At 36.5% G+C, this 18803-nt stretch overlaps 3 protein-coding genes across 3 annotated transcripts in view; 2 read left to right on the plus strand and 1 right to left on the minus strand.

Moving 5' to 3' along the window:
• CBG15055 overlaps nt 1-2519 on the minus strand; it is a gene marked incomplete at both ends in the record, with an annotated part of 5399 nt that extends 2880 nt beyond the window's left edge. The window contains 2 exons of the mRNA XM_002632811.1: nt 418-756; nt 2163-2519. Of these exons, the coding sequence (XP_002632857.1) occupies nt 418-756; nt 2163-2519 (696 nt within the window). The remainder of the gene's footprint in view (nt 1-417; nt 757-2162) is intronic.
• An 8822-nt stretch (nt 2520-11341) lies between these two features.
• CBG15057 lies at nt 11342-14533 on the plus strand (the record flags this gene model as incomplete). Its single annotated transcript, XM_002632812.1, has 3 exons — nt 11342-11728; nt 13348-13743; nt 14261-14533. 3 exons carry the CDS (start codon nt 11342-11344, stop codon nt 14531-14533), a joined length of 1056 nt encoding a protein of 351 aa, XP_002632858.1.
• A 1079-nt stretch (nt 14534-15612) lies between these two features.
• Nucleotides 15613-16322, plus strand: CBG15058 (the record flags this gene model as incomplete). The annotated part of the gene is made up of 3 exons (XM_002632813.2): nt 15613-15852; nt 15903-16006; nt 16091-16322. 3 exons carry the CDS (start codon nt 15613-15615, stop codon nt 16320-16322), a joined length of 576 nt encoding a protein of 191 aa, XP_002632859.2.
• Between the last annotated feature and the right edge of the window lie 2481 nt (nt 16323-18803).

The raw sequence follows: 18803 nt of genomic DNA on the forward strand, positions 1-18803 counted from the left end.
CGCCCACGTTTTATTAAATAGACAATAGATGAGTCTGAAAGTTTGCATGTCTACTAAACCAAAACAGAGCTTCAATTTTGTAATTGACAATTTTTCTGTACAAATTTATCTAAATGAGATATAGCGCTCTAAACTAAAACTTCTAGAAAAATCACTTAATTAAGAGTCAAGACAGTTTCGTGCACTATATCTTATTTGGACGCAGTTGTATAAAAAAGTTGTCAACAGCAGAATTGAAGCTCTATTTTTGTTTAGTATTGATTGAAATTTTCAGACAAATCTAAAAATTTTTAACTACTTTTGTAGAGGTCCACAGTTGGCAATTTTCGCCGAAAATAACAATGATGACATCCAGGCTTCAACCCCCAGCTGCCTGTTTTTCGATCATTTTAGAGCACCCGACATTGCAATTCATACCTGCTGAATCAACGGATAGACGCATCCGGTCCGAACTTTTTCGAAATCAATTTCCCAATGATCGACAGACGGCGCTGGATGATTGTGCTCCTGTGTCATAAAAATCACTCGATACGAATCGCTTGGGATGTGAAGCCTGGCTGGGCACGTGTTCTTCTTCTCACATCTGTAGAACTTCTTCTTGTTGTCGTAGGAGGATTTGTCGAAAATGTAGACGTGTGATTCGTAGAATACACGATCGCGTGTCATACGAGAACGGTGTGGTTTGTATGGTTTGGGAGCGGCTCGAGCGGCGATTTGGCTCGCTTTGAACTTTCCGAGGACCACATCTTTGACGGTCTGAAAAATGGGAAAGGTAAGTCCGAATAAACGATGAAGAAAACTCAGAGTCTACATAAAACATTTTTGAAACGGTTATCCATTGATTTTGGTTTTGTAGAACCTCCCAATAACAGACCTACCGTAAACATTTCAATAGAATGTCACCCTTTGATGTTAAACTTATCTCGGTTCCTTTAAAAGATATCAAAAAGTGGTCAACGAGTAAATGTTTTGAATATCACAATAAACATTCAAAAAAAACAAAAACAAAGGACTATCGAAAACGTTTCTAACAAGGAAAAGAAACAGCAAAATTCTGACGAAAAATGCAAATCATGATTTTTTGGTTTTCAAGTCATTGGAATTAATCAAAACTCTTTGCCCACAGAGCAACTAGCACTAAAAAAAAGCAATTACTTAATCTCACAAGACATCACTATAACCTTAAAATGCTAAACTTGGCAACACACAAACAAAACGTGATTAATTTTGAACAGTAATCAGATGTAATCAGATGTTGGTTAATCAGTAATCAGATGTTGGAACTTAATCAGATGTTGGAACTAATCAGATGTTGGAACTCTTTACCCGCCAAAGTGTTTCCGGTGAAGCCCTTGTCAGCGGCTTTCAAAAATCGACTATTATCCTGTGATCTAAAACATTTTCTTGTCTTGATTTCAACTAATTACTAACTCGGTTTTCTCCTTCATCTCCCAATTACTACAAATGTATGTCCCTGTTATATCTCCTAGTTTCATAGACATTTCACGTGTTAGTGGTTTTCTCCCCTTCGTTGAAATAAATAAATAAATAAAAATAAACAGAACAAAACACCAGATTAGGAGAATATGAAACAGCCAATGTTAATCGTTGGATCATTGAAAACTAGAAAATTGTGCATGATCCAAAAATATGGAAACAGTGCAATTCCACTCAAAACTGTAAACAATAATTTTTGGCATTCCAGTCATTGGAAAAAATTTGTCTCAAAACTCTTTTCTAATGTTAAAATTTCATTTCAACTATTTTGGAATTAGGGATCTTTTTCAGTAGCACCAAAAAAGCAAGAACATAATCTCAAAAGACATCCATTTAAAGCAGTGAGTTAATTTAGTGCAAAAAATGCAGTGGAGCGCCCATATTCACTAAATAAAACCGAACAATTCTAACTAATTGTAAGAACACAAGAAATCTTATCAAGAAAAAATGAAACGGTAAATGTTTATCTAGGAATAATGGAAAACTAGCAAATTTTGCATCACTCGAAACCATTTGTGAAATTTCAATGGACGGAGAAAGTTTCTCAAAGGAAGACAGCAAATGAAAATAGTAAGATTGTATAGTAATCTTTTCGATAAAAAGATTGATATGCCTAGCAAAAAAACCTAAAACTCTACAAGCCCACTACAGTAACCCCAACTCACCAACTGTATTTCCTCTTCTTCCTCTGTACTTCCCACTGGACTACTGCTACTCGACGCACTATCTCCACCTTTCTGCGAATCCGGTGGTGTTGACGATCTGACGACATCTACAGTAATCGGAACCTGACTGGTCAACGAATCGAGAATCGCTTGTTGTTGCTGTTTGGCAAGCTCCTCTTGCTCTTTTTTCTCTTTCTCCTTTCGTTTTCTCTCCTGTTCTTGTGCGTACATTTTCTGAAGAAGAGCACGTTGTTGATCCGTCATTTGAGCTACATATTGGGTCGCCCAATCCAGAGTTGGTTTTGGTGTCGAAGTTGATGGAGCAGGTGATGCGGATGATGAGGAAGCAACGTCCATTCTGGAATTTAGTATATCAGGAGCGAACGAGAGAGAAAAAAGAGCTTAAAAATAATGTGTTGAAACGGTAAAAAAAATTGAAGAGTTAAGGGCGCCGGGCCCAAAAACTTTTGGTAGATCAAACTCAAAACTTGTTTTCTAGGCTAGAAAAACAATCAGAAAAATATCAGAAAAAATTACAGTTTCGAAAGTTCTAGAAAATTTTAAAGTTTTCAGAAGGGATGCTCGCATTACTTTAATCTGATTTTTTGTCAATTGAACACTGGCATTTTTTTAAATATTAAATTGGAAAACGATTCGCCTATCAAGATTTCCAAAAACTTTTTGAGCTCTCTTAAGTCTATGAAACTGAAGAAAAACTCAAACTTCGATCAAAAACTATTTTTTCACAATATTCAAAATTTTGAGACTTTTTCAGCATATTTATAGTGTCATTGAAGTTATGATATCGACTTCACGAAACAGAAAACAATGGTGTTTTGGATTATTGTACTTTTAATTTTTAGTGAACCTAGTCGTTTAGAACAGTCATTTTCTAGTCGCTTAGAACAGTCATTTATTCATTTTTAGTGAACCTAGTCGCTTAGAACAGGCACATTGAATTTGGAATTTTAAAAGCGGAAATATCCAGACACCGAAAACTGATACTGAAAACAAGTATCTCAAAAAAATTACAGTTTCAAAAATGTGAATTCTAGAAAAGGTTTTTGAGTTACAATAATATCAATCGAAGTTGAGCTTTCCTAGAATAGAACACATAGTGTACATATATAGAGACTTCGAAGAACCGAGAAAATCGAAAAATGTAATTTTGGCATTATAGCGGAGTATTAACAACTTAACACATTTTGAAATAAGTTTATGCGAAACAGAAATTCTTGGGTTACTGTATCTCTAGATGTACCTAGTCACCTAGAAGACTCTCTATGCCTCCCCTAACAAGTACGATCCCACAACAAAAAATAGGGGTCGGGTGCATGTTATAACCTACGGACTCCCTTTTTTCCCGGGAGGGGGGGACACACAGTCAAACCTAACAACAAAAAAAGGAGAGAATAGAGGGATAAGAAGGGGAAGAGAGAAAGAGACAAGGGAAAGTAGGGAATCCAGGGGAATCATGAGAATCGGATAACGGAGGGAAGAAAAGTGAACAGCGAATGAGTTTTTTTGTGAGCAAGGAAAACTTTTTAAAATCGAGAGAATATTCGTGCTTGAAGCAAGTTTACATATTTCAAGATCAGTTTATAGACTATGCGAAACAAAAATGTTAGGGTTACTGTATCTCTAGATGCACCTAGACGCTATAGCAAAAACAGGAGTCCCAACACGTCTTATAACCTACGGACTCATAATTCGTAATTTCCAAACGCCAAAAAGATCTTAGTGAAGTGGTACTTCTGTTAAAACCTAGAGATCAGACACGACCCATAAGTCTAGGGCGCCGACTAACCTGATGCCAATAAGTGGCGTGCTGAACACGACCTACAGTAGGCGCCTACCGATCAATAGCTCAAAATAAGGAACAAGGACAGATGAGGTGGCCCCAGATAGAAACACCATACACACAAACGCTCACGCGCTCACCCAACCCGGGGAATGGGGCCACACAGATAGAAGGGGGAAAGGACGCTCGGCAAGCAAAAACCAGCGGACAGGCGGCCCAAAAAATGTTGCCGAGCGAGGAGTAGAGGACGAGGAGGAGACGGGAGGGCTAATGAACCCGCACGGGAATAATTAGAGAGAGTGCGAGACGCGGAGAGACGAGGGAGCTGTAGAAAACCGAACGCGCACGCACAGACGGGCCCTCTGGGTGGCTCCCCCCTGTATTCATGTGTCGCGTCTCTCGGAATCATTTACTATTTCGTTTAGGTTATGTAGACAACAGTGGTGTGAATGAAGGAGAGAGCGAACGTTTTTGATGGTGGTGGTGGGCTGGTGGCGATTCGGGAAGCGAATGGAGTGAGAGAGAAGAGGAGACGTAGAGAAGGAAGGGAGCCATTAGGGGTCGCGGTACGGTAATTCCATACAGATGGAAAATACAGGAACCCAGGAAGGAGTTTTGAGATCTGATTGCTCAGCTCCGACTTTCGATTATGATCCGCTATACATCCGTTATTAGGCAAATCTGATCAAAATCTGTCCAAAATAAAAACCCCTTAACTTTCACGCTAAATTTACAAGTGTATTGAAAACTAGGAAGTATGTACTTCATAATACTAATGATGCAGAACATCAAAGATACTACATGCTAGATACAGTAATCATAATTTTTGGGTAAAGAACAGACACATACATAAATCGAAAAATAATTTGAACCTCCGAATTGTGGATTTTGTACCCCAATGACCACAAAAATACTGTTCCACATAATTCATTGCTCGGGCATCAAAACAACAATCTTAAGATAAGCTCTTTGGTAGCATAAGTTCGATAGAGTAAATTGGCTAACGCAAAATTTGATCAAAACCGGATTTAGAATGTCATAGACGATCTTAAACAGGCCCCAAAAGAGCTGGAATCAAGGACCAATGACTTCAATCTAACCAAGAATGATCCAAAGTGGAGACTATCTTAAAGTGAATGAAAAACTGATGGAATTAACTTTAAATTGATTCAACCTAAATTTGTCCACTTAAAGTATACAGCAGGTGTCTTTACTAAAACTTATACATAGATATCCCGGCTGGAACTGGAAAACGGTTTTACAAAATATTCAGACTGTTCATATAGGTATTAACTTAGGACTACCAATGAAAATTCAAAATATTTTAAGATATTAAGGTTCCATTGTGAAACAGAAACTTTTTTTCCTTGAACTACACCAGCAACAATGCAGTTTTAAGAATAGCAAGACTTTTATGATCTGTTTGCCCAATGATGACCTGCGACACATCTCTGGACACCACAAACACATACGGAGAGGCGCCCATCGCACAGTTTGCGTAAAGAGAGCAGATGGACACATTTAAGGAAGACAAGACAGGGCACGGTTTTTTGATTGATTGGGAGCCTGTGGGGAAGATGAGCAATGGGGCGATAGGAAATGTATCATTTAATTTGGTGAGTTATGTAGAACACATGGCTCATAGAATGGGTGTTGAAAATTAGGGACTGTGTATTATTGAGAATATAAGGGATGCCATAGCTACACCAATTGATGAGCATATTAAAGTTAGAACCTGGCAAGGTCTAAAACCACTAGTTGAAACAGAGAACTTCAAAAATATTAATAAAAAATTAATGAGATATCTAGGAAGCTTAATCCAATTTTTTTCTGTTTCGCCACGTTTTTTTTCTGCGGTTTGATAAATTACCGTAATTACAGTATAAGGTTAATCAGCAAAAAAGGGTGCATGTTTTTTTCAGCAAAATTATCTGGAAAACTCACGCGGAAATGATCTGAAATCACTCAAAACTTCAGAAATAATGTGTCATGAGTTACCTAAAAATGATCACATAAAATCCAGGACAACATTTTTCAAGTTCACTCCAAAATTCTTTTCATGCTCACTCTAAACTTTTTAAAAAACTGGTTGAAATGTTTGTTCTATTTTTTGAAAATTATGCACTCAATTCGTTAGACAACTCGTGACAGACGTTCTCAGATAGTTGGAGACGGCTTGAATAATTGTAGATGAAAAAACGGAGTAGAACGAAGTGGGTTGCTTCTGAAAAAATATACAGCAGCTGTGAATCGGTGAAATTTTTTATTTTAAGTTCTGCAAAAATCTTGAAAAATAAGTTATATTTTAAATGAAACTGAACATAAAACAACTTATTACGGAAAAATTATTACGGTAGATTATCATTCCAACCATTTAATTGTAACTGAAACATGGATTTCATGTTGAAAGATGTCGATCGTCTCATATTCCGGACTTCCAAACGCAGGCATTCGAAAACTTTTCAGACAACAATGAACAACTTTGAAACCATAAAGGTACCGATTCAACAGTTTCCTTTTATTCAATTTGTTTTAATTGATTGTTGATGATGTAGTTTATATTTTGAACTTTGTGATTAAAGGTGGGGGGACAGGAGATTTTTCGTAGTTTTTTTGTAGCTAGAGTATGCATTCTACCGTCACGGTGTACAACGCTTAATGTCACTCTGCGTACAGCTGTCGTCCTCGCCTTTATGTATGCAAACGGGCGTGCGCTTTCTCTTTGCCCGCGTGGCTCAGTCGGTAGCGGCGCCGCACCCTCAATCATCGCCCCCACAAGTTCAACTCCTCGAGGGACATCTTTGAACGAAATTTCGAGAACATTATTTTTTTCATTTCCCCCCACCTTTAAAGTTTCAAGTTTATGATAAATCTAATTCACTTAGGTTCAAGCGAGGGGGTCAGAAACAGGCCTGTGCGGCAACAAATTGCCGATTGCCGAAATCGGTGACGAAGAAAAAGTTGCCGAATTGCCGTTGCCGATTTCGGCAAAAAAATTTCGGCAATTTCGGCAACTGAAATTTTTTTGAATTGAGAGATTTTCACAATTTTTTTAGTCAAAAAAAATTATTTTGAAGTTCGAAAAATCAAATTTTGAACACCATCATCCCTCAAAGTGAATTTTAGAGGAAATGTGTCCCAATAATCATCAAAAATACTTGCATCGGATCTAAAAATGGGCTTCAAATATGTGAGCATAGGAGAAAAATAGATATCATGGGTCACAACTCATCAAAAAAATTATCCAATCTGTCTCAAATCTCTAGGGAACGTGTGTCGTGAGTTGCCTAACAAGTTGAGCACACTATTTTCAAAACTCACAATCGGAACAAATATTTTCAACCATTGGAATACCCTCTATTGCTAAAGAGAAATAGTTTGCATAAAAAATGTGGTCTTGAGTTGGCAATTTTTGTAATTACTTTTTTAAGGAACTTATGAAACACATTTTCTGTAGTTCTGAGCCTGATAGAAGCATTTTCAGGTGAGTTACGTATCGATTTTACTAAAAAAAGATGCAACACTTTTGTTGCCGAAAATTGCCGGAAGTTGCCGAAATTGCCGAAATTTTTTTTTCGGCAATTGCCGAGTTGCCGAACGTTGCCGAAAAGCATTCGACAAATTGCCGAGTTGCCGTGTATTGAAAGTGTATTGAAGATTGGGAATTGTCTTTTGAATACTTTGAAAATCCTTTGGGATCTTCCTTCCCTTCTTAAGTAGATCCTAGATTTTGAATGATTTCCTTAGGATTCATTTGACATTTCTCCTGGTTTCGTTTACACTTTCGAGCCCCGACGGCTATGGCTGACTGATATTTCACAGTCAAGGGTTTAGTTGTGTTCGAAAGTGTATTGAAGATGGGAATGAAAAAAAAACACTATGTTCAAAAAATGAAGTTCTGCAAAAAATAAAGGTCTTCAATTTGATTTTAAAGTACAGCCCGTACGAAAAGATTTGATTTTTTGGCCTTTTCATTTCGAAAAATGTCAAGTTAGAATTTTTTAGCAGGTATTCCAGAATTGTCCCATTGCTCGAAAAAGCGTATATTATGATGAGCATTAAAAAACGTTAATTTTTTAATTGCCAATTATTTCTCCAAATTCCATTCTGATGAGAAGTACAAAAAAAGTACCAACGAGGTGGGCCACTTCCAAATCGCATTATCACCAAAAAGTAGTCAATTACATATGATGGTTTATCTTCATTTGGGTTTTCTGAAATTTTTAGACAAAAAATCTAAAAATTCTAGACTTCTTTTTCAGGACATCAAAGTGTTCATCTTTCCATTGAAAAGGTCAACATCGGGCATTTTCAAAAATTCACAATTACTTTTTCTCATCTTCTCCATTAGTCGCACCCATCTTCACTCTAACTTTTCACTTCCCAACGGACCATCAATAACCAAAGGACGAAAAAAGAAGAAATAGCACAGAAAAGTGAGAGAGCACAGGCAAGTCACGAACGTTCCGAGGAGGACGAGTGTCGGGTGTGTACTAAGAGGACTATTGGACGAACACAAGAGAATGGCCACGCGTTCGCCTTTATGTGTTATCGATTTTCGGGTTTATTGAAACTTTTTTTCTGTTCACAGTACTGGATTAATGTTCCACTTGTTTAGTTTAGATGCATATCTTTTTTTTTTTTCACTTCACCAAAAGTCGTCATATCAAAAAATGAGCAACAATCATAGCATGATGTGAATATTCTGATACAGAAATAAAAAAAAAACTTTTTGTAGATTCTTCAGTTTTATTGTAACGTTGATATCAGCTGCTAAAAATTATTGTCTTTTACAATTTTTCGCAGTTTCAATTACTCTTTATCTTTTGAACTTTTTCAGTTGGTTTAATGCACACCCAGAACATCATTCTTCATTAGTTTTCTATTTCTCAGATTATCCCTTCAAAAATAACTCAGTTAACAGATGTTTTGTTATTTCAATAAAAGGTGTGAAAAACGCTCGTCGTCGAAGGTTCCAGAACGAAAACTACAGTAACCTTTAAAAATGTATTGTCCGAATGTATTTCCTCGATTTTGTCTCCGTTTTCCAGTAATTTTTTACCGCCAAATATGAAACCAAAGATTTCTGGTTTATTTTTGAAATGTTCTTGTATGTTCAAAGTACTGGGTTACTGTCATATTCGTTCACTCTAGACAACATTTTTCATCACTTTTTCCTTGGCTAAAGTTATAGAAATGTGATTTGATGAGAAAAATTATAGCATGATCTAAATTTACTGATGTAGAAAAATGTTGTTTCAATTAGTTTTGATGAACTTTTGAAGATCTTCCTTTTGAATTGTTTACTGTAAATGAACTTCTAAAAACATTTATTGCAAATTAGAATTTTTTCGCAGTTTCAGATACTCTTTATTTTTTGAACTTTTCCAGTGCGTCTTTTGCTCTGATTAGTTATCTTTTCTTTAATAATAAATGAGCAGTTTTGAAAAAATGCTTGTCGGTCAAGGTGCCACAACTGCCGTAACCTTTTTTTTCTCGATTCTTTCTCCGTTTTCCTGTAATTTTACAATCAAACTTACAGAAAATCGTTAGAAATCAGTAAAATCGAAAAAAAACCCGAATTAAAAAATTGTTTGTTTTTTGTAAGAGATAGTTTTCTTTAGAGAACTTTGACCAGACTTTCTCTTCCACTGTCAATTTTTTCAACCAGCATAATGCTCTGTACTTTTTCATAATGAATATCAAAAACAAAGCATCACAATGAAGAAAACTGTTACATGATGTAGGCTTTGTGATACAGAAAAATTCTGTTATGTTTCATTTTGTTCTGATAAACTTTTGATGTGTCTTCATTCTTATTAGGTCGTTTAGATACGCTGCTAAAATCAATGCTTCCAGAAGTTTTTTTAGTTTCAGGTACTCTAATTGTTTGAATATTTCCAGTTGGTTTGTTCTTTGCACACTTCAGACTATCTGTTTTATCCAGATTTTCATCACTCGTAAGATCTTTGTCTCAGATTCTCCTTTTCCAATAGTAATTAAAAAGTTATTCTGGTAGTCTAATAGCATCGTAGAGAGAAAACGGTTGTCGGGACAATATTTCTTATTCCGGATATATTTTCTCAATTTTTAGTCCGTTTACAGGTTGCATATCACAATGATCAACAAATTATTAATTACATGATATAGGCTTTGTGATACAGAAAAAATAAGTGTTATGTTTCATTTAGTTTTGATAAACTTTTCGAGTTTTGCCATTCCTGTTGCGTCATTGTTGGTTCATAAAATTTCGAGTTATCTGAAAATTTCAGGAAGTATTGAACAAAGTTAGAGCTTAACATGGAATTTGTCGGAAAGTTTGTCAAAACTTAATCTTGTATTATTTTTAATAAACTCTGCAATTTTTATAAAAATCAACAAATTGTGAAATATTTTTTTAAAATTGTCTATTTTCCACTAAAAAATGATAAATGTTTGTTTGATACGGTATGTCTTTCAATGAAAAATTTATCCTGTTTCATTTAGTTTTATCAGCTTTTTGGAGTTGCGCCATTATTGCAAGGTTGTTATAAATCATTTCCCTGAAAACTTTATTGCCTTTGGAATTTTTGCAGTTTCAGTCACTCTGTTATAAATTTTATGTTTTAAACTTTACCAGTTTTTCCGTTGCTGTAAGTAAAAGTTGTTTTGAATTCGTATGATTTTCACCAGGGAAATCTTTGAAATCAAAATTTCGTCAGTTGAAAAAGTTTTTGGATCAGTTACAGAAAGTGAGACAATTAGACAATTAGGGTCAATTTGGCGAGCTCAGTTTTTGAAAGTTCAACTTTTATGAATCCTGTTTCATCTTGTCCTAAAAAACTGTCGTGAGTTATTAACTTTGATGCATCTTACTGTTTAAATGGTGATTTTTAAACAATATTGTTTTCTAACAAGTTACCTCGAATTTCCTTTCTTATCTTCTTTCTTTTAAAATATAGCAAAAAATGTTAAACTAAAAAATTATTTTTGGTACTATGGTGAACATTTTGTTAGTTGACTCCTTTTTGATATCTCTAATAGAAACCGAGATAAGTTTGGTCACATTATTCCGTAAACCCTGATATATAGAAGAGCCTCTCTAACTTCAAACTTCGAGCCAATTTATATCGGTTACTGTAAGATAAATCAAAAAGTGATAAACTGGCAAATGTTTATCATAATATCAAAAATATTTTAGCAGTTCATCACTTTTTGATAGCTCTTACAGTAACCGAGATAAATTGGGTCAAAGTAAATAGTGACGGGGCCCTTCTATTATAGGTTTTACGGTGGTCGAATTTTGCTTTTGTTTTTTTTTCCATCACTTCTTTAGATTTTGTTTGCTTCTTTCGCCGCTATATCGACGCAGTACCTATTTTATATTCTTACAGTAAAAATGGACCGCCGCTACTACCACCGAACCCCACCGACTCGATACAACACCCGTGAAGAATTATTCCAATTCCGCCGTGAACAACGAAGACAACAAGAAGAACTAGAATATGCAAATCTCAACCCATTTTTTCAACGTATGCTACCAGGACCATCAATTAACATCACACCGACAAGAACACCACAAACGAATGCGGAACGGTTTACAAGGGCTCGAAGAAGGCCAACAAATCCAATAGAAAGGGAAAGGAATCAGTATGAGAGACATTTGTTGAGAAATGAAGGAGGAGGTCGTAGTACTCCAAGAAGGTCTCCAAGGAAATCGGCTCCGTCAACAGTGCCAGTGACACCGGTTAAGAAGAAAAAGACGCTAGAAGTGAATATTGAGAGGGTAAGTGTATTTTTTTTCAAAAATCCATGTTTCAAAAACGTTCTAAAGTCGTTTAATTTGCTAGTATTTCATTAAGATCATTATATTAACTCGGAAACCGTAATCAGAAGAAAAAGTCATTGGAAATCATTTCTGTTTTGTTTTTTTAATGATGAACGTTTTGTCTGTTATTCACTTTTTGATATCTTTCACAGGAAATGAGAGATATGGGCTTCAAGTGGCCGGTTCATTGTACCTTTTTTTTAATCTTCTGTAGCTGGAACGCAGGCACCGCTACAGTAAGCCTCAACAACTATTTTTCCTACAGTATACCGTAATCAGATTTATCGACAAGCAATATCTTGAGTAGAGTACGTTGAGTACTCAACAAAAATAGAAGATTCAATCAAATGAATTTTCCGAAACTTTTTTTTTTAATTCAAACTTTTAAAAAAATTTCCGAGAAAATCAAAATTTGAAGTGTTTGGAAAGGAACTGGGACCTCAAAATCTCGAATTTCCTGAAAGTTCTAGAAATTCCAGTGTCTCTATTCAATTTAAGTCATTTTATCCAGTAGTTTGAATTCTCAAAAATATATTCAACTAACTTTTTCCGGTTTCAATATTGGCATTTTGTTCTTCAATATTATTTTCACCGATTTATTCCAGCAATGTGTGATAAACTGTGAAAGGTCCTTTTAATAGAAGGGCCCCTTCAAAATAAGTTGTTTGTAGTAAAAAGATCCCCATGAACTTTGAACGAGAACTCACCGAATTTTCAAATATAAAAATTCAGAAAAATAGAAGAGCCCCTGTAATAGAAGAGCCCTCCTGAAATACATTGGAGCAAAGGAATAGCCGACGCTACTAATACAGGTTTTACTTTCTTCAACACATTTTTTTGCTGTTTCAATATCGACATTTTTTCCCAATATACTTTTTCATCTAATCGTATAATTTTATGGGGTTATTCAGTGAGAAGCAATTCAGCAAATTGCTGGTTTTTTCCTTATGCAGAAAGCAAAAAAAAACCAGCAATTATTGCTGGGGCCGCGGAAGCGAGATTGCTGGAGTTTTCTAGGCCATGTGAACTCGTCCTCCTCCTCGTGGAGTACACGGCAGCGAGACCCAACCGGGAAATTCGTTGCGCCTTTAACCTTGTGTCGATTTACGGGGAAATGTTCTTGTCGTGTACTCCACGAGGAGGAGGACGAGTTCACATGGCCTAGAAAACTCCAGCAATCTCGCTTCCGCGGCCCCAGCAATAATTGCTGGTTTTTCTGCTTTCTGCATAAGGAAAAAAACCAGCAATTTGCTGAATTGCTTCTCACTGAATAACCCCATTATGCAAATGGAAATCTATCGTATTCCCTCTAACAAAACGCCACAAAATACTTGCCCTTTGAGCTCAACTATCTCAATTTTTGCAAAAGATTTTAAAAATTTTGTAAACTACAAAAATGTTAGTGATATTATGATAAGCATTTTATCAATTGACAAATTTTCGATATCTCTTATAGAAATTGAGATAATTGAGCTCAAAGCAGAAATATCGAAATTTCAGAGGTTTTCTCTGTTTCATCAAGTTGATGACAACTGAACTGATCAAACATTGCTGATTTGTCAAAAAAAACTTTTCAGCACTCCAAAATCTCATCTCTCTTCCCACTGGACCCTCCAACCCCCTTTGAATCCGAAGAAGAAACCCCTACACCTTCCCGTCAGCACACCCCATCTCCTCCAAGATCTCCAGTACCAGAACCCAAAGAATACTATCCAAGGAATCGACCGAATACTCCAGAAGATGGAATTCCAAAAGAATGGGATGGTTTGGCAGAAGATGCTATAACTCAAGGACTTAGTTGGGCTCTTTCCTGGGTTGATCATTTGAAACCATCTAGATTGGAAGTTGAGGAACGAATCAAATTGCCACGTTTCTGGTATAATGTTCCCAGAAGGACTATGATGTGTCTTGTGGCTCATAGGAATGTGGATGAAACCATTTTTCATACAGTAGAGGTTAAGGAAAAATCTGAGGTGGGTTTATGGTACTTACCGTGAACACAAAACGTCAACTTTGAGCCAATTTATCTCGTTTCCTGTCAAAGATATCTAAAAGTGTTCAACCCTGCCTAAAAGTATTTTGTCAGTTGCCCACTTTTTGACATCATTCATATGAACCGAGATAAATTGGTCCAAAGTTGATAGTTGGCATTCTATTAGTGTTGTTACGGTATGAAAGGATGTACAGCATCAGTGTGTTTTTTCGGGAAAAATCTCTAAAAATGAGCAATGCAAAACTTCGGAATGTCGTTGCTGACATCTATTCTCGCTTTTTGTCAATTTGAAGCGGCCTAACTTTTAGAAGTTGGAATTTCTAGGCCACCACGGTAAAATGACCTTGAAAACACTCTATTTGGACATCACACCAGTTTTAGGCTATTTTACCATGGTGGCCTAGAAAACTCAACTTCCAAAAGTTAGGCCATCATGTTGAATTGTATTCGTTAAGAAAATTACAAATTTTTAATACAAAAAAGTCTAAAATTTTCAGATGGGTCTCCGAACAGCTCTCTCCGAATTCGTCAAGCAACCTCCGCCCACGCATCGAATTCGCCTAAAAGTGTCAAAACACGCAGAAGTGGCTCTCCACCAAAAAATCGTCGATCGATTCGAGGATGTTGAATATTTTCGATTGGATACAAAATATCCGAATCTTTGGATTTTACACCAAATTGTGAATTTTGCACCCAAATATGATAGACCGCCTGTGAAACCAGTTACGGCTAATTTTGAAATCGCCAAGAAGCGAAGGAATTTTTTTTGAGGTTGTGGTTTTTCATTGTTGATAAAATGAAACTATATTTCTTCTAGTTTTTTGATTTTTCATATTTTTCAGGTTCTTTTTCGTCTGAATTCTTGTTTTCCAGGCATTCTGATGTTTTGCTAAATTCTGCTTCAATTCGGTGTTCCCCTTTTTCAGCTGAAAATTGCCTGAAATTCTGAGAAAAAAACGCCGTTGTAAATATGAGTAGTGCGTTTTCTCGTCGCGGTGTTCACACAATTTATAAACTACAGTAGTCCATGCAAAATTCTTCAATATTTTTTTCGACTTTTCTTCGCATATTCATCGTGAAAAACACAATTTTCATAGATTTTAGGTCGTTTTTCCAGATAATTAGACAAACTAGCCTCGAATTTCCGAGAAAATTGATATTTTCCTAGCCGGAACTCACGGGATTCTCATTTTGAAAAAAAATTTTGCAATTTCTCGTCTCTGTGTTTGCCCAGCTTCTCAACTACAGTAGTCCAAGCGAAATGCGTCTTATTATATATTTTGTCTTATTTATATTTTGTCTTATTTTTAACCAATTTTTCTGGAAAAATACCATTTTTACCATATTTTGTAACGTGCCGGGCTTTTTTCCAAACTTCGGAGGGGACCCTTATGTGATTTTTTCGATCAAAAATTTTTTTTTTCGAATTTTTTCGATCAAACAGACAAACAATCCGAAAAAAGCAAAAAAATGGAGAAAATTATATTGAGAGCTCAACATTTTGCTCAAAAATGCATGATTTTTGATATCAGGCCTTCCGGACACCACGATTTTCCGTTACAGAATGTCATCTGATATCAAAAATCTAACCGAAAAGACAGAAAACTTATCGGCCAATCCGACTTACGATACCAACGCATAAAATCAAATTCGATGAGGGAATTTTTTAAAAAACCAATTTATTTCAGTATGACGAAAATTATAGTGTGTCGCTAAGCTCGAAGAACGGGGATAATTTCTCAAAAACGTTAATTCATCTATAGCATTCAAGTTTTTGAATTACATTGGGAAGATCGGAGTTTTCGAATGTTTCACCATCTTATCGACTGATCCGACTGTAAAGGACGAAATGAAGAATTTCGTTGGGAGAATCTCAGCCAAAAACATCGGCATTGATCATTGTGATAATGAAATGGCAGACGCTGTTCTTCAAAAAATGAAAAATGGCGTCGACGCGATAAGAATACATTGCTCAGGAGACTTCGATTACAATTTTGATGGTATTCTTGCAATGTCACAGCTTCAAAGTCTCAGCTACTGGCACATCGAGAACTACAAACAAACGGATAACCTTTATAAAGTTGCACAGGTTGAACATTGAAAAACTAAAACTACAATTTAAAAAATCCTTTTTTTCAGAGTTTGATTGATCGAAATTCGAAAATCGGATTCACTTTCCACGTTTATGCCAACATCGATGGCTCAGTCGAGGAATTCTCGAAGTATTTCGCCGAACGTATTGTGTAATTGAAATTTAAAATTTTTTGGGTTTTGGGACTCCATTGGTTACAGAATTCCGAAAATAACATCGAAATATATCATTTTAGGTCGGAAAGTGAAAAAAGAGTTCGAATTCGGACCAACAACCCCGATCGTCACATTCTTGTGGAACGTGGATTGGATGACGTCGTCGGAATTGAGTATTACACCGAATTCTACCGTCTAATAAGGATTTCTGCGGAAAAGAGAGAAGCTGAATACGACGATAATTGCAAGGAGTGGATTTGCAACATGTCCACAGCGCCTTACGAGTTCACCGATGAGGACTGTGTTTGGTAGACGATGTGACACCTTTTGCAGGGTTTTCATACCTTTTTTGTTGACCTTCTTTTCAATAAATGTCTTTTATTTTCTGAATAAAGTGCAGAGAGCTTTCATTTGAATATTGTCGAATTAGAAAAACTGGGACCTGAGAAAATACGAAAAAGCGCGGCAAAAACGTAACATTTCGGACTTTTTCGGACTTTCGATTTTGAAAACGTTCGAATTCGTCGTACCCCCAGAAAATCACACTTAATTCAAGGAAATTGTTTAATTTCGTTTAATACTGTAGCTACTGTAGCTGTAGCACTTATACTTTAGCTGTAGCGATTTTTGGGCGAGGCTCCGTGAATTGAAACGGAAGCCGCCCGCGAAATTTTCCGATTTCCAGTTTTTTCAATTCGACAATATTGATTTTTTTTAAATATAAAAATCGGTAAATTTTGAAACAATTTACTCGAAAAAGTATGCGTCGCAAGGTAAGTAATCCTGCATGTGCCTTTGAACTACAGTACTTTTTTATAATTCTATTTTCAATCGACTTTCTTCTCTTTTTTTTCATTTTTCGTCACATCCTTTTCAATTCTCACAATTTCCATTGCAAAATGTCAAAAAATAACGAATACAACCCTTTATTCGCAATCGGTGATGTCGAAGGATTCCAAAATTCGCATTTCGAAAACCTGTGCAGTATCTCGTCTCGGTGTTCACACAATTTATCAACTACAGTAGTCTTGAGAAAATTCATCTTCCTTTTTCGTTTTTTTTTCTAATTAAAAACTGATTTTCTCACTCTCTCACTATACGAAAAAGCTGTTGTTTTTGTTGATTTTCGTTGAAAAAAAAATCTTTTTTTTTTCTGGGTTCATGTGAATAACAACAAACTATGTTTTTTTGCAGATTCTCGCCCAGATTTCTCCTTATTGCAATGGATATTCCCTACCTGTGAGTTTTTTTTGGCACCGTGCCAGCTATTTTTCTAGTTCGATGTCAGCGAGGAAAAACAGCGTTTAAAGGCACATCATCAAAGCGGGTACCGTCATGCGCCTTTAAAAAAACTTCGTAATTTTTTGCCGATTTTCATAGCTTTTTTCGATTTTTTCCCATTTTTCGCCGAAAAAATGGATTTAAAGGCGCATCATCAGCCTGCGAAATACAGAAAAAAAAAACCTAAAATGAAAAATAAAAACTTCCGAAATTCCGAAAATCCCTGAAAACCCGAAATTCTCGAAATCCGAAATTACATAAATTAACAATTTTCGGAAATTTGAAAAATCCAAAAAATAAAACTTTCAAAAAAATCCTGAATATTCCAACAATTCGAAAAATCCGAAATTTTCGAAAAATTTGATATCTCAAAAAAATTTCGAAAAACCGAAAAATCTTAAAAAATCCGAAATTAAAAAAAAAACCGAAATTTCCAAGAAAAATCCGAAATTTCCAAATCAGAAAAATTCAAATTTTCAAAAATCTAAAAAAACCGAAATTCCCAAAAATTCGAAAAATTAATAATTGCACTACGCGCACCTCTAAGTACAAGGATTACAGTACCCTCTGCTCTTTTAACCCTGTACCTTTAATCACATTTTCGGCCTTAACGTGCATCGCCGTCCGATCCTCATCGAAGAAAAGGGACTATCCTCACTGCTACAGTAATCCTCCATCATCGCCACTCCCGCTTTTTTTCAATACTGTCCCTTCAACGGCATTTTTGGCCTTAACGTGCATCACCGCCAGGCTAGACTTCCCGAAGAAAAGAGGGGACCATCCCCACCACACACCCTCTACAGTAATTCTCTCACATTCTCAATCACACCACCATCTGCCTCACCATACTCCCTGTGGAACAGAAAGAGTCTGTGTGGCACAGACACAGTCTGTGCGCCCCCACCCTCACTCTCGATGGTCCGGTGGGGCCGGGAACAACGCAAACAACGGAACGTTGCGTTGCGATGCGGTCAATGCAACGCGGACGTCCCCCTGCCGCTCGCGCGGAGACAAACGTCATGGCGATGGTGAGAGAGTGTGTGGAGAGGAGAGAGTGCGAGAGATAATGGGAAGGGACCTCCCGCCCCCCTATTCTCGAGATGTGACCCGTTCCTCCTTATTAGTTAGCGTCCGTCACTTTTTGTCCGGTGTTTTTTGGCCCTGCGCATCCTATTGACTTTTTCTGAATCCTTTCTGACCGGTACCTCGGAAATCTGGCTTCTGGACGTTTCAGCACTCGGCGTTTCAGAACCCGACGTTTTTGTGCTCGTGAGCCAAAAAAAAAAGAATTTTCCATTTTTTATACTAATTACAGTCATTGAAAAATTTGCAAAAAAATCAGCTTTCAACAGAAATTCTTGACGAAAAACGAAATTTTGGAAAAAAATTTGAAGTGGGCGGAGCCTAATTTTTCCGCACATTTGCACAAATACGGTCAAAGGAAAACTGTGCGCAAAATCATCATAGTTGCAAACGAGCCGGCCCGGGCAGGTGGCGGGCTGGCAGATAACT

The sequence above is a fragment of the Caenorhabditis briggsae genome, assembly GCF_000004555.2.
Source record: "Caenorhabditis briggsae complete genome, chrIV, whole genome shotgun sequence".
Classification (NCBI taxonomy): Eukaryota; Metazoa; Nematoda; class Chromadorea; order Rhabditida; family Rhabditidae; genus Caenorhabditis; species Caenorhabditis briggsae.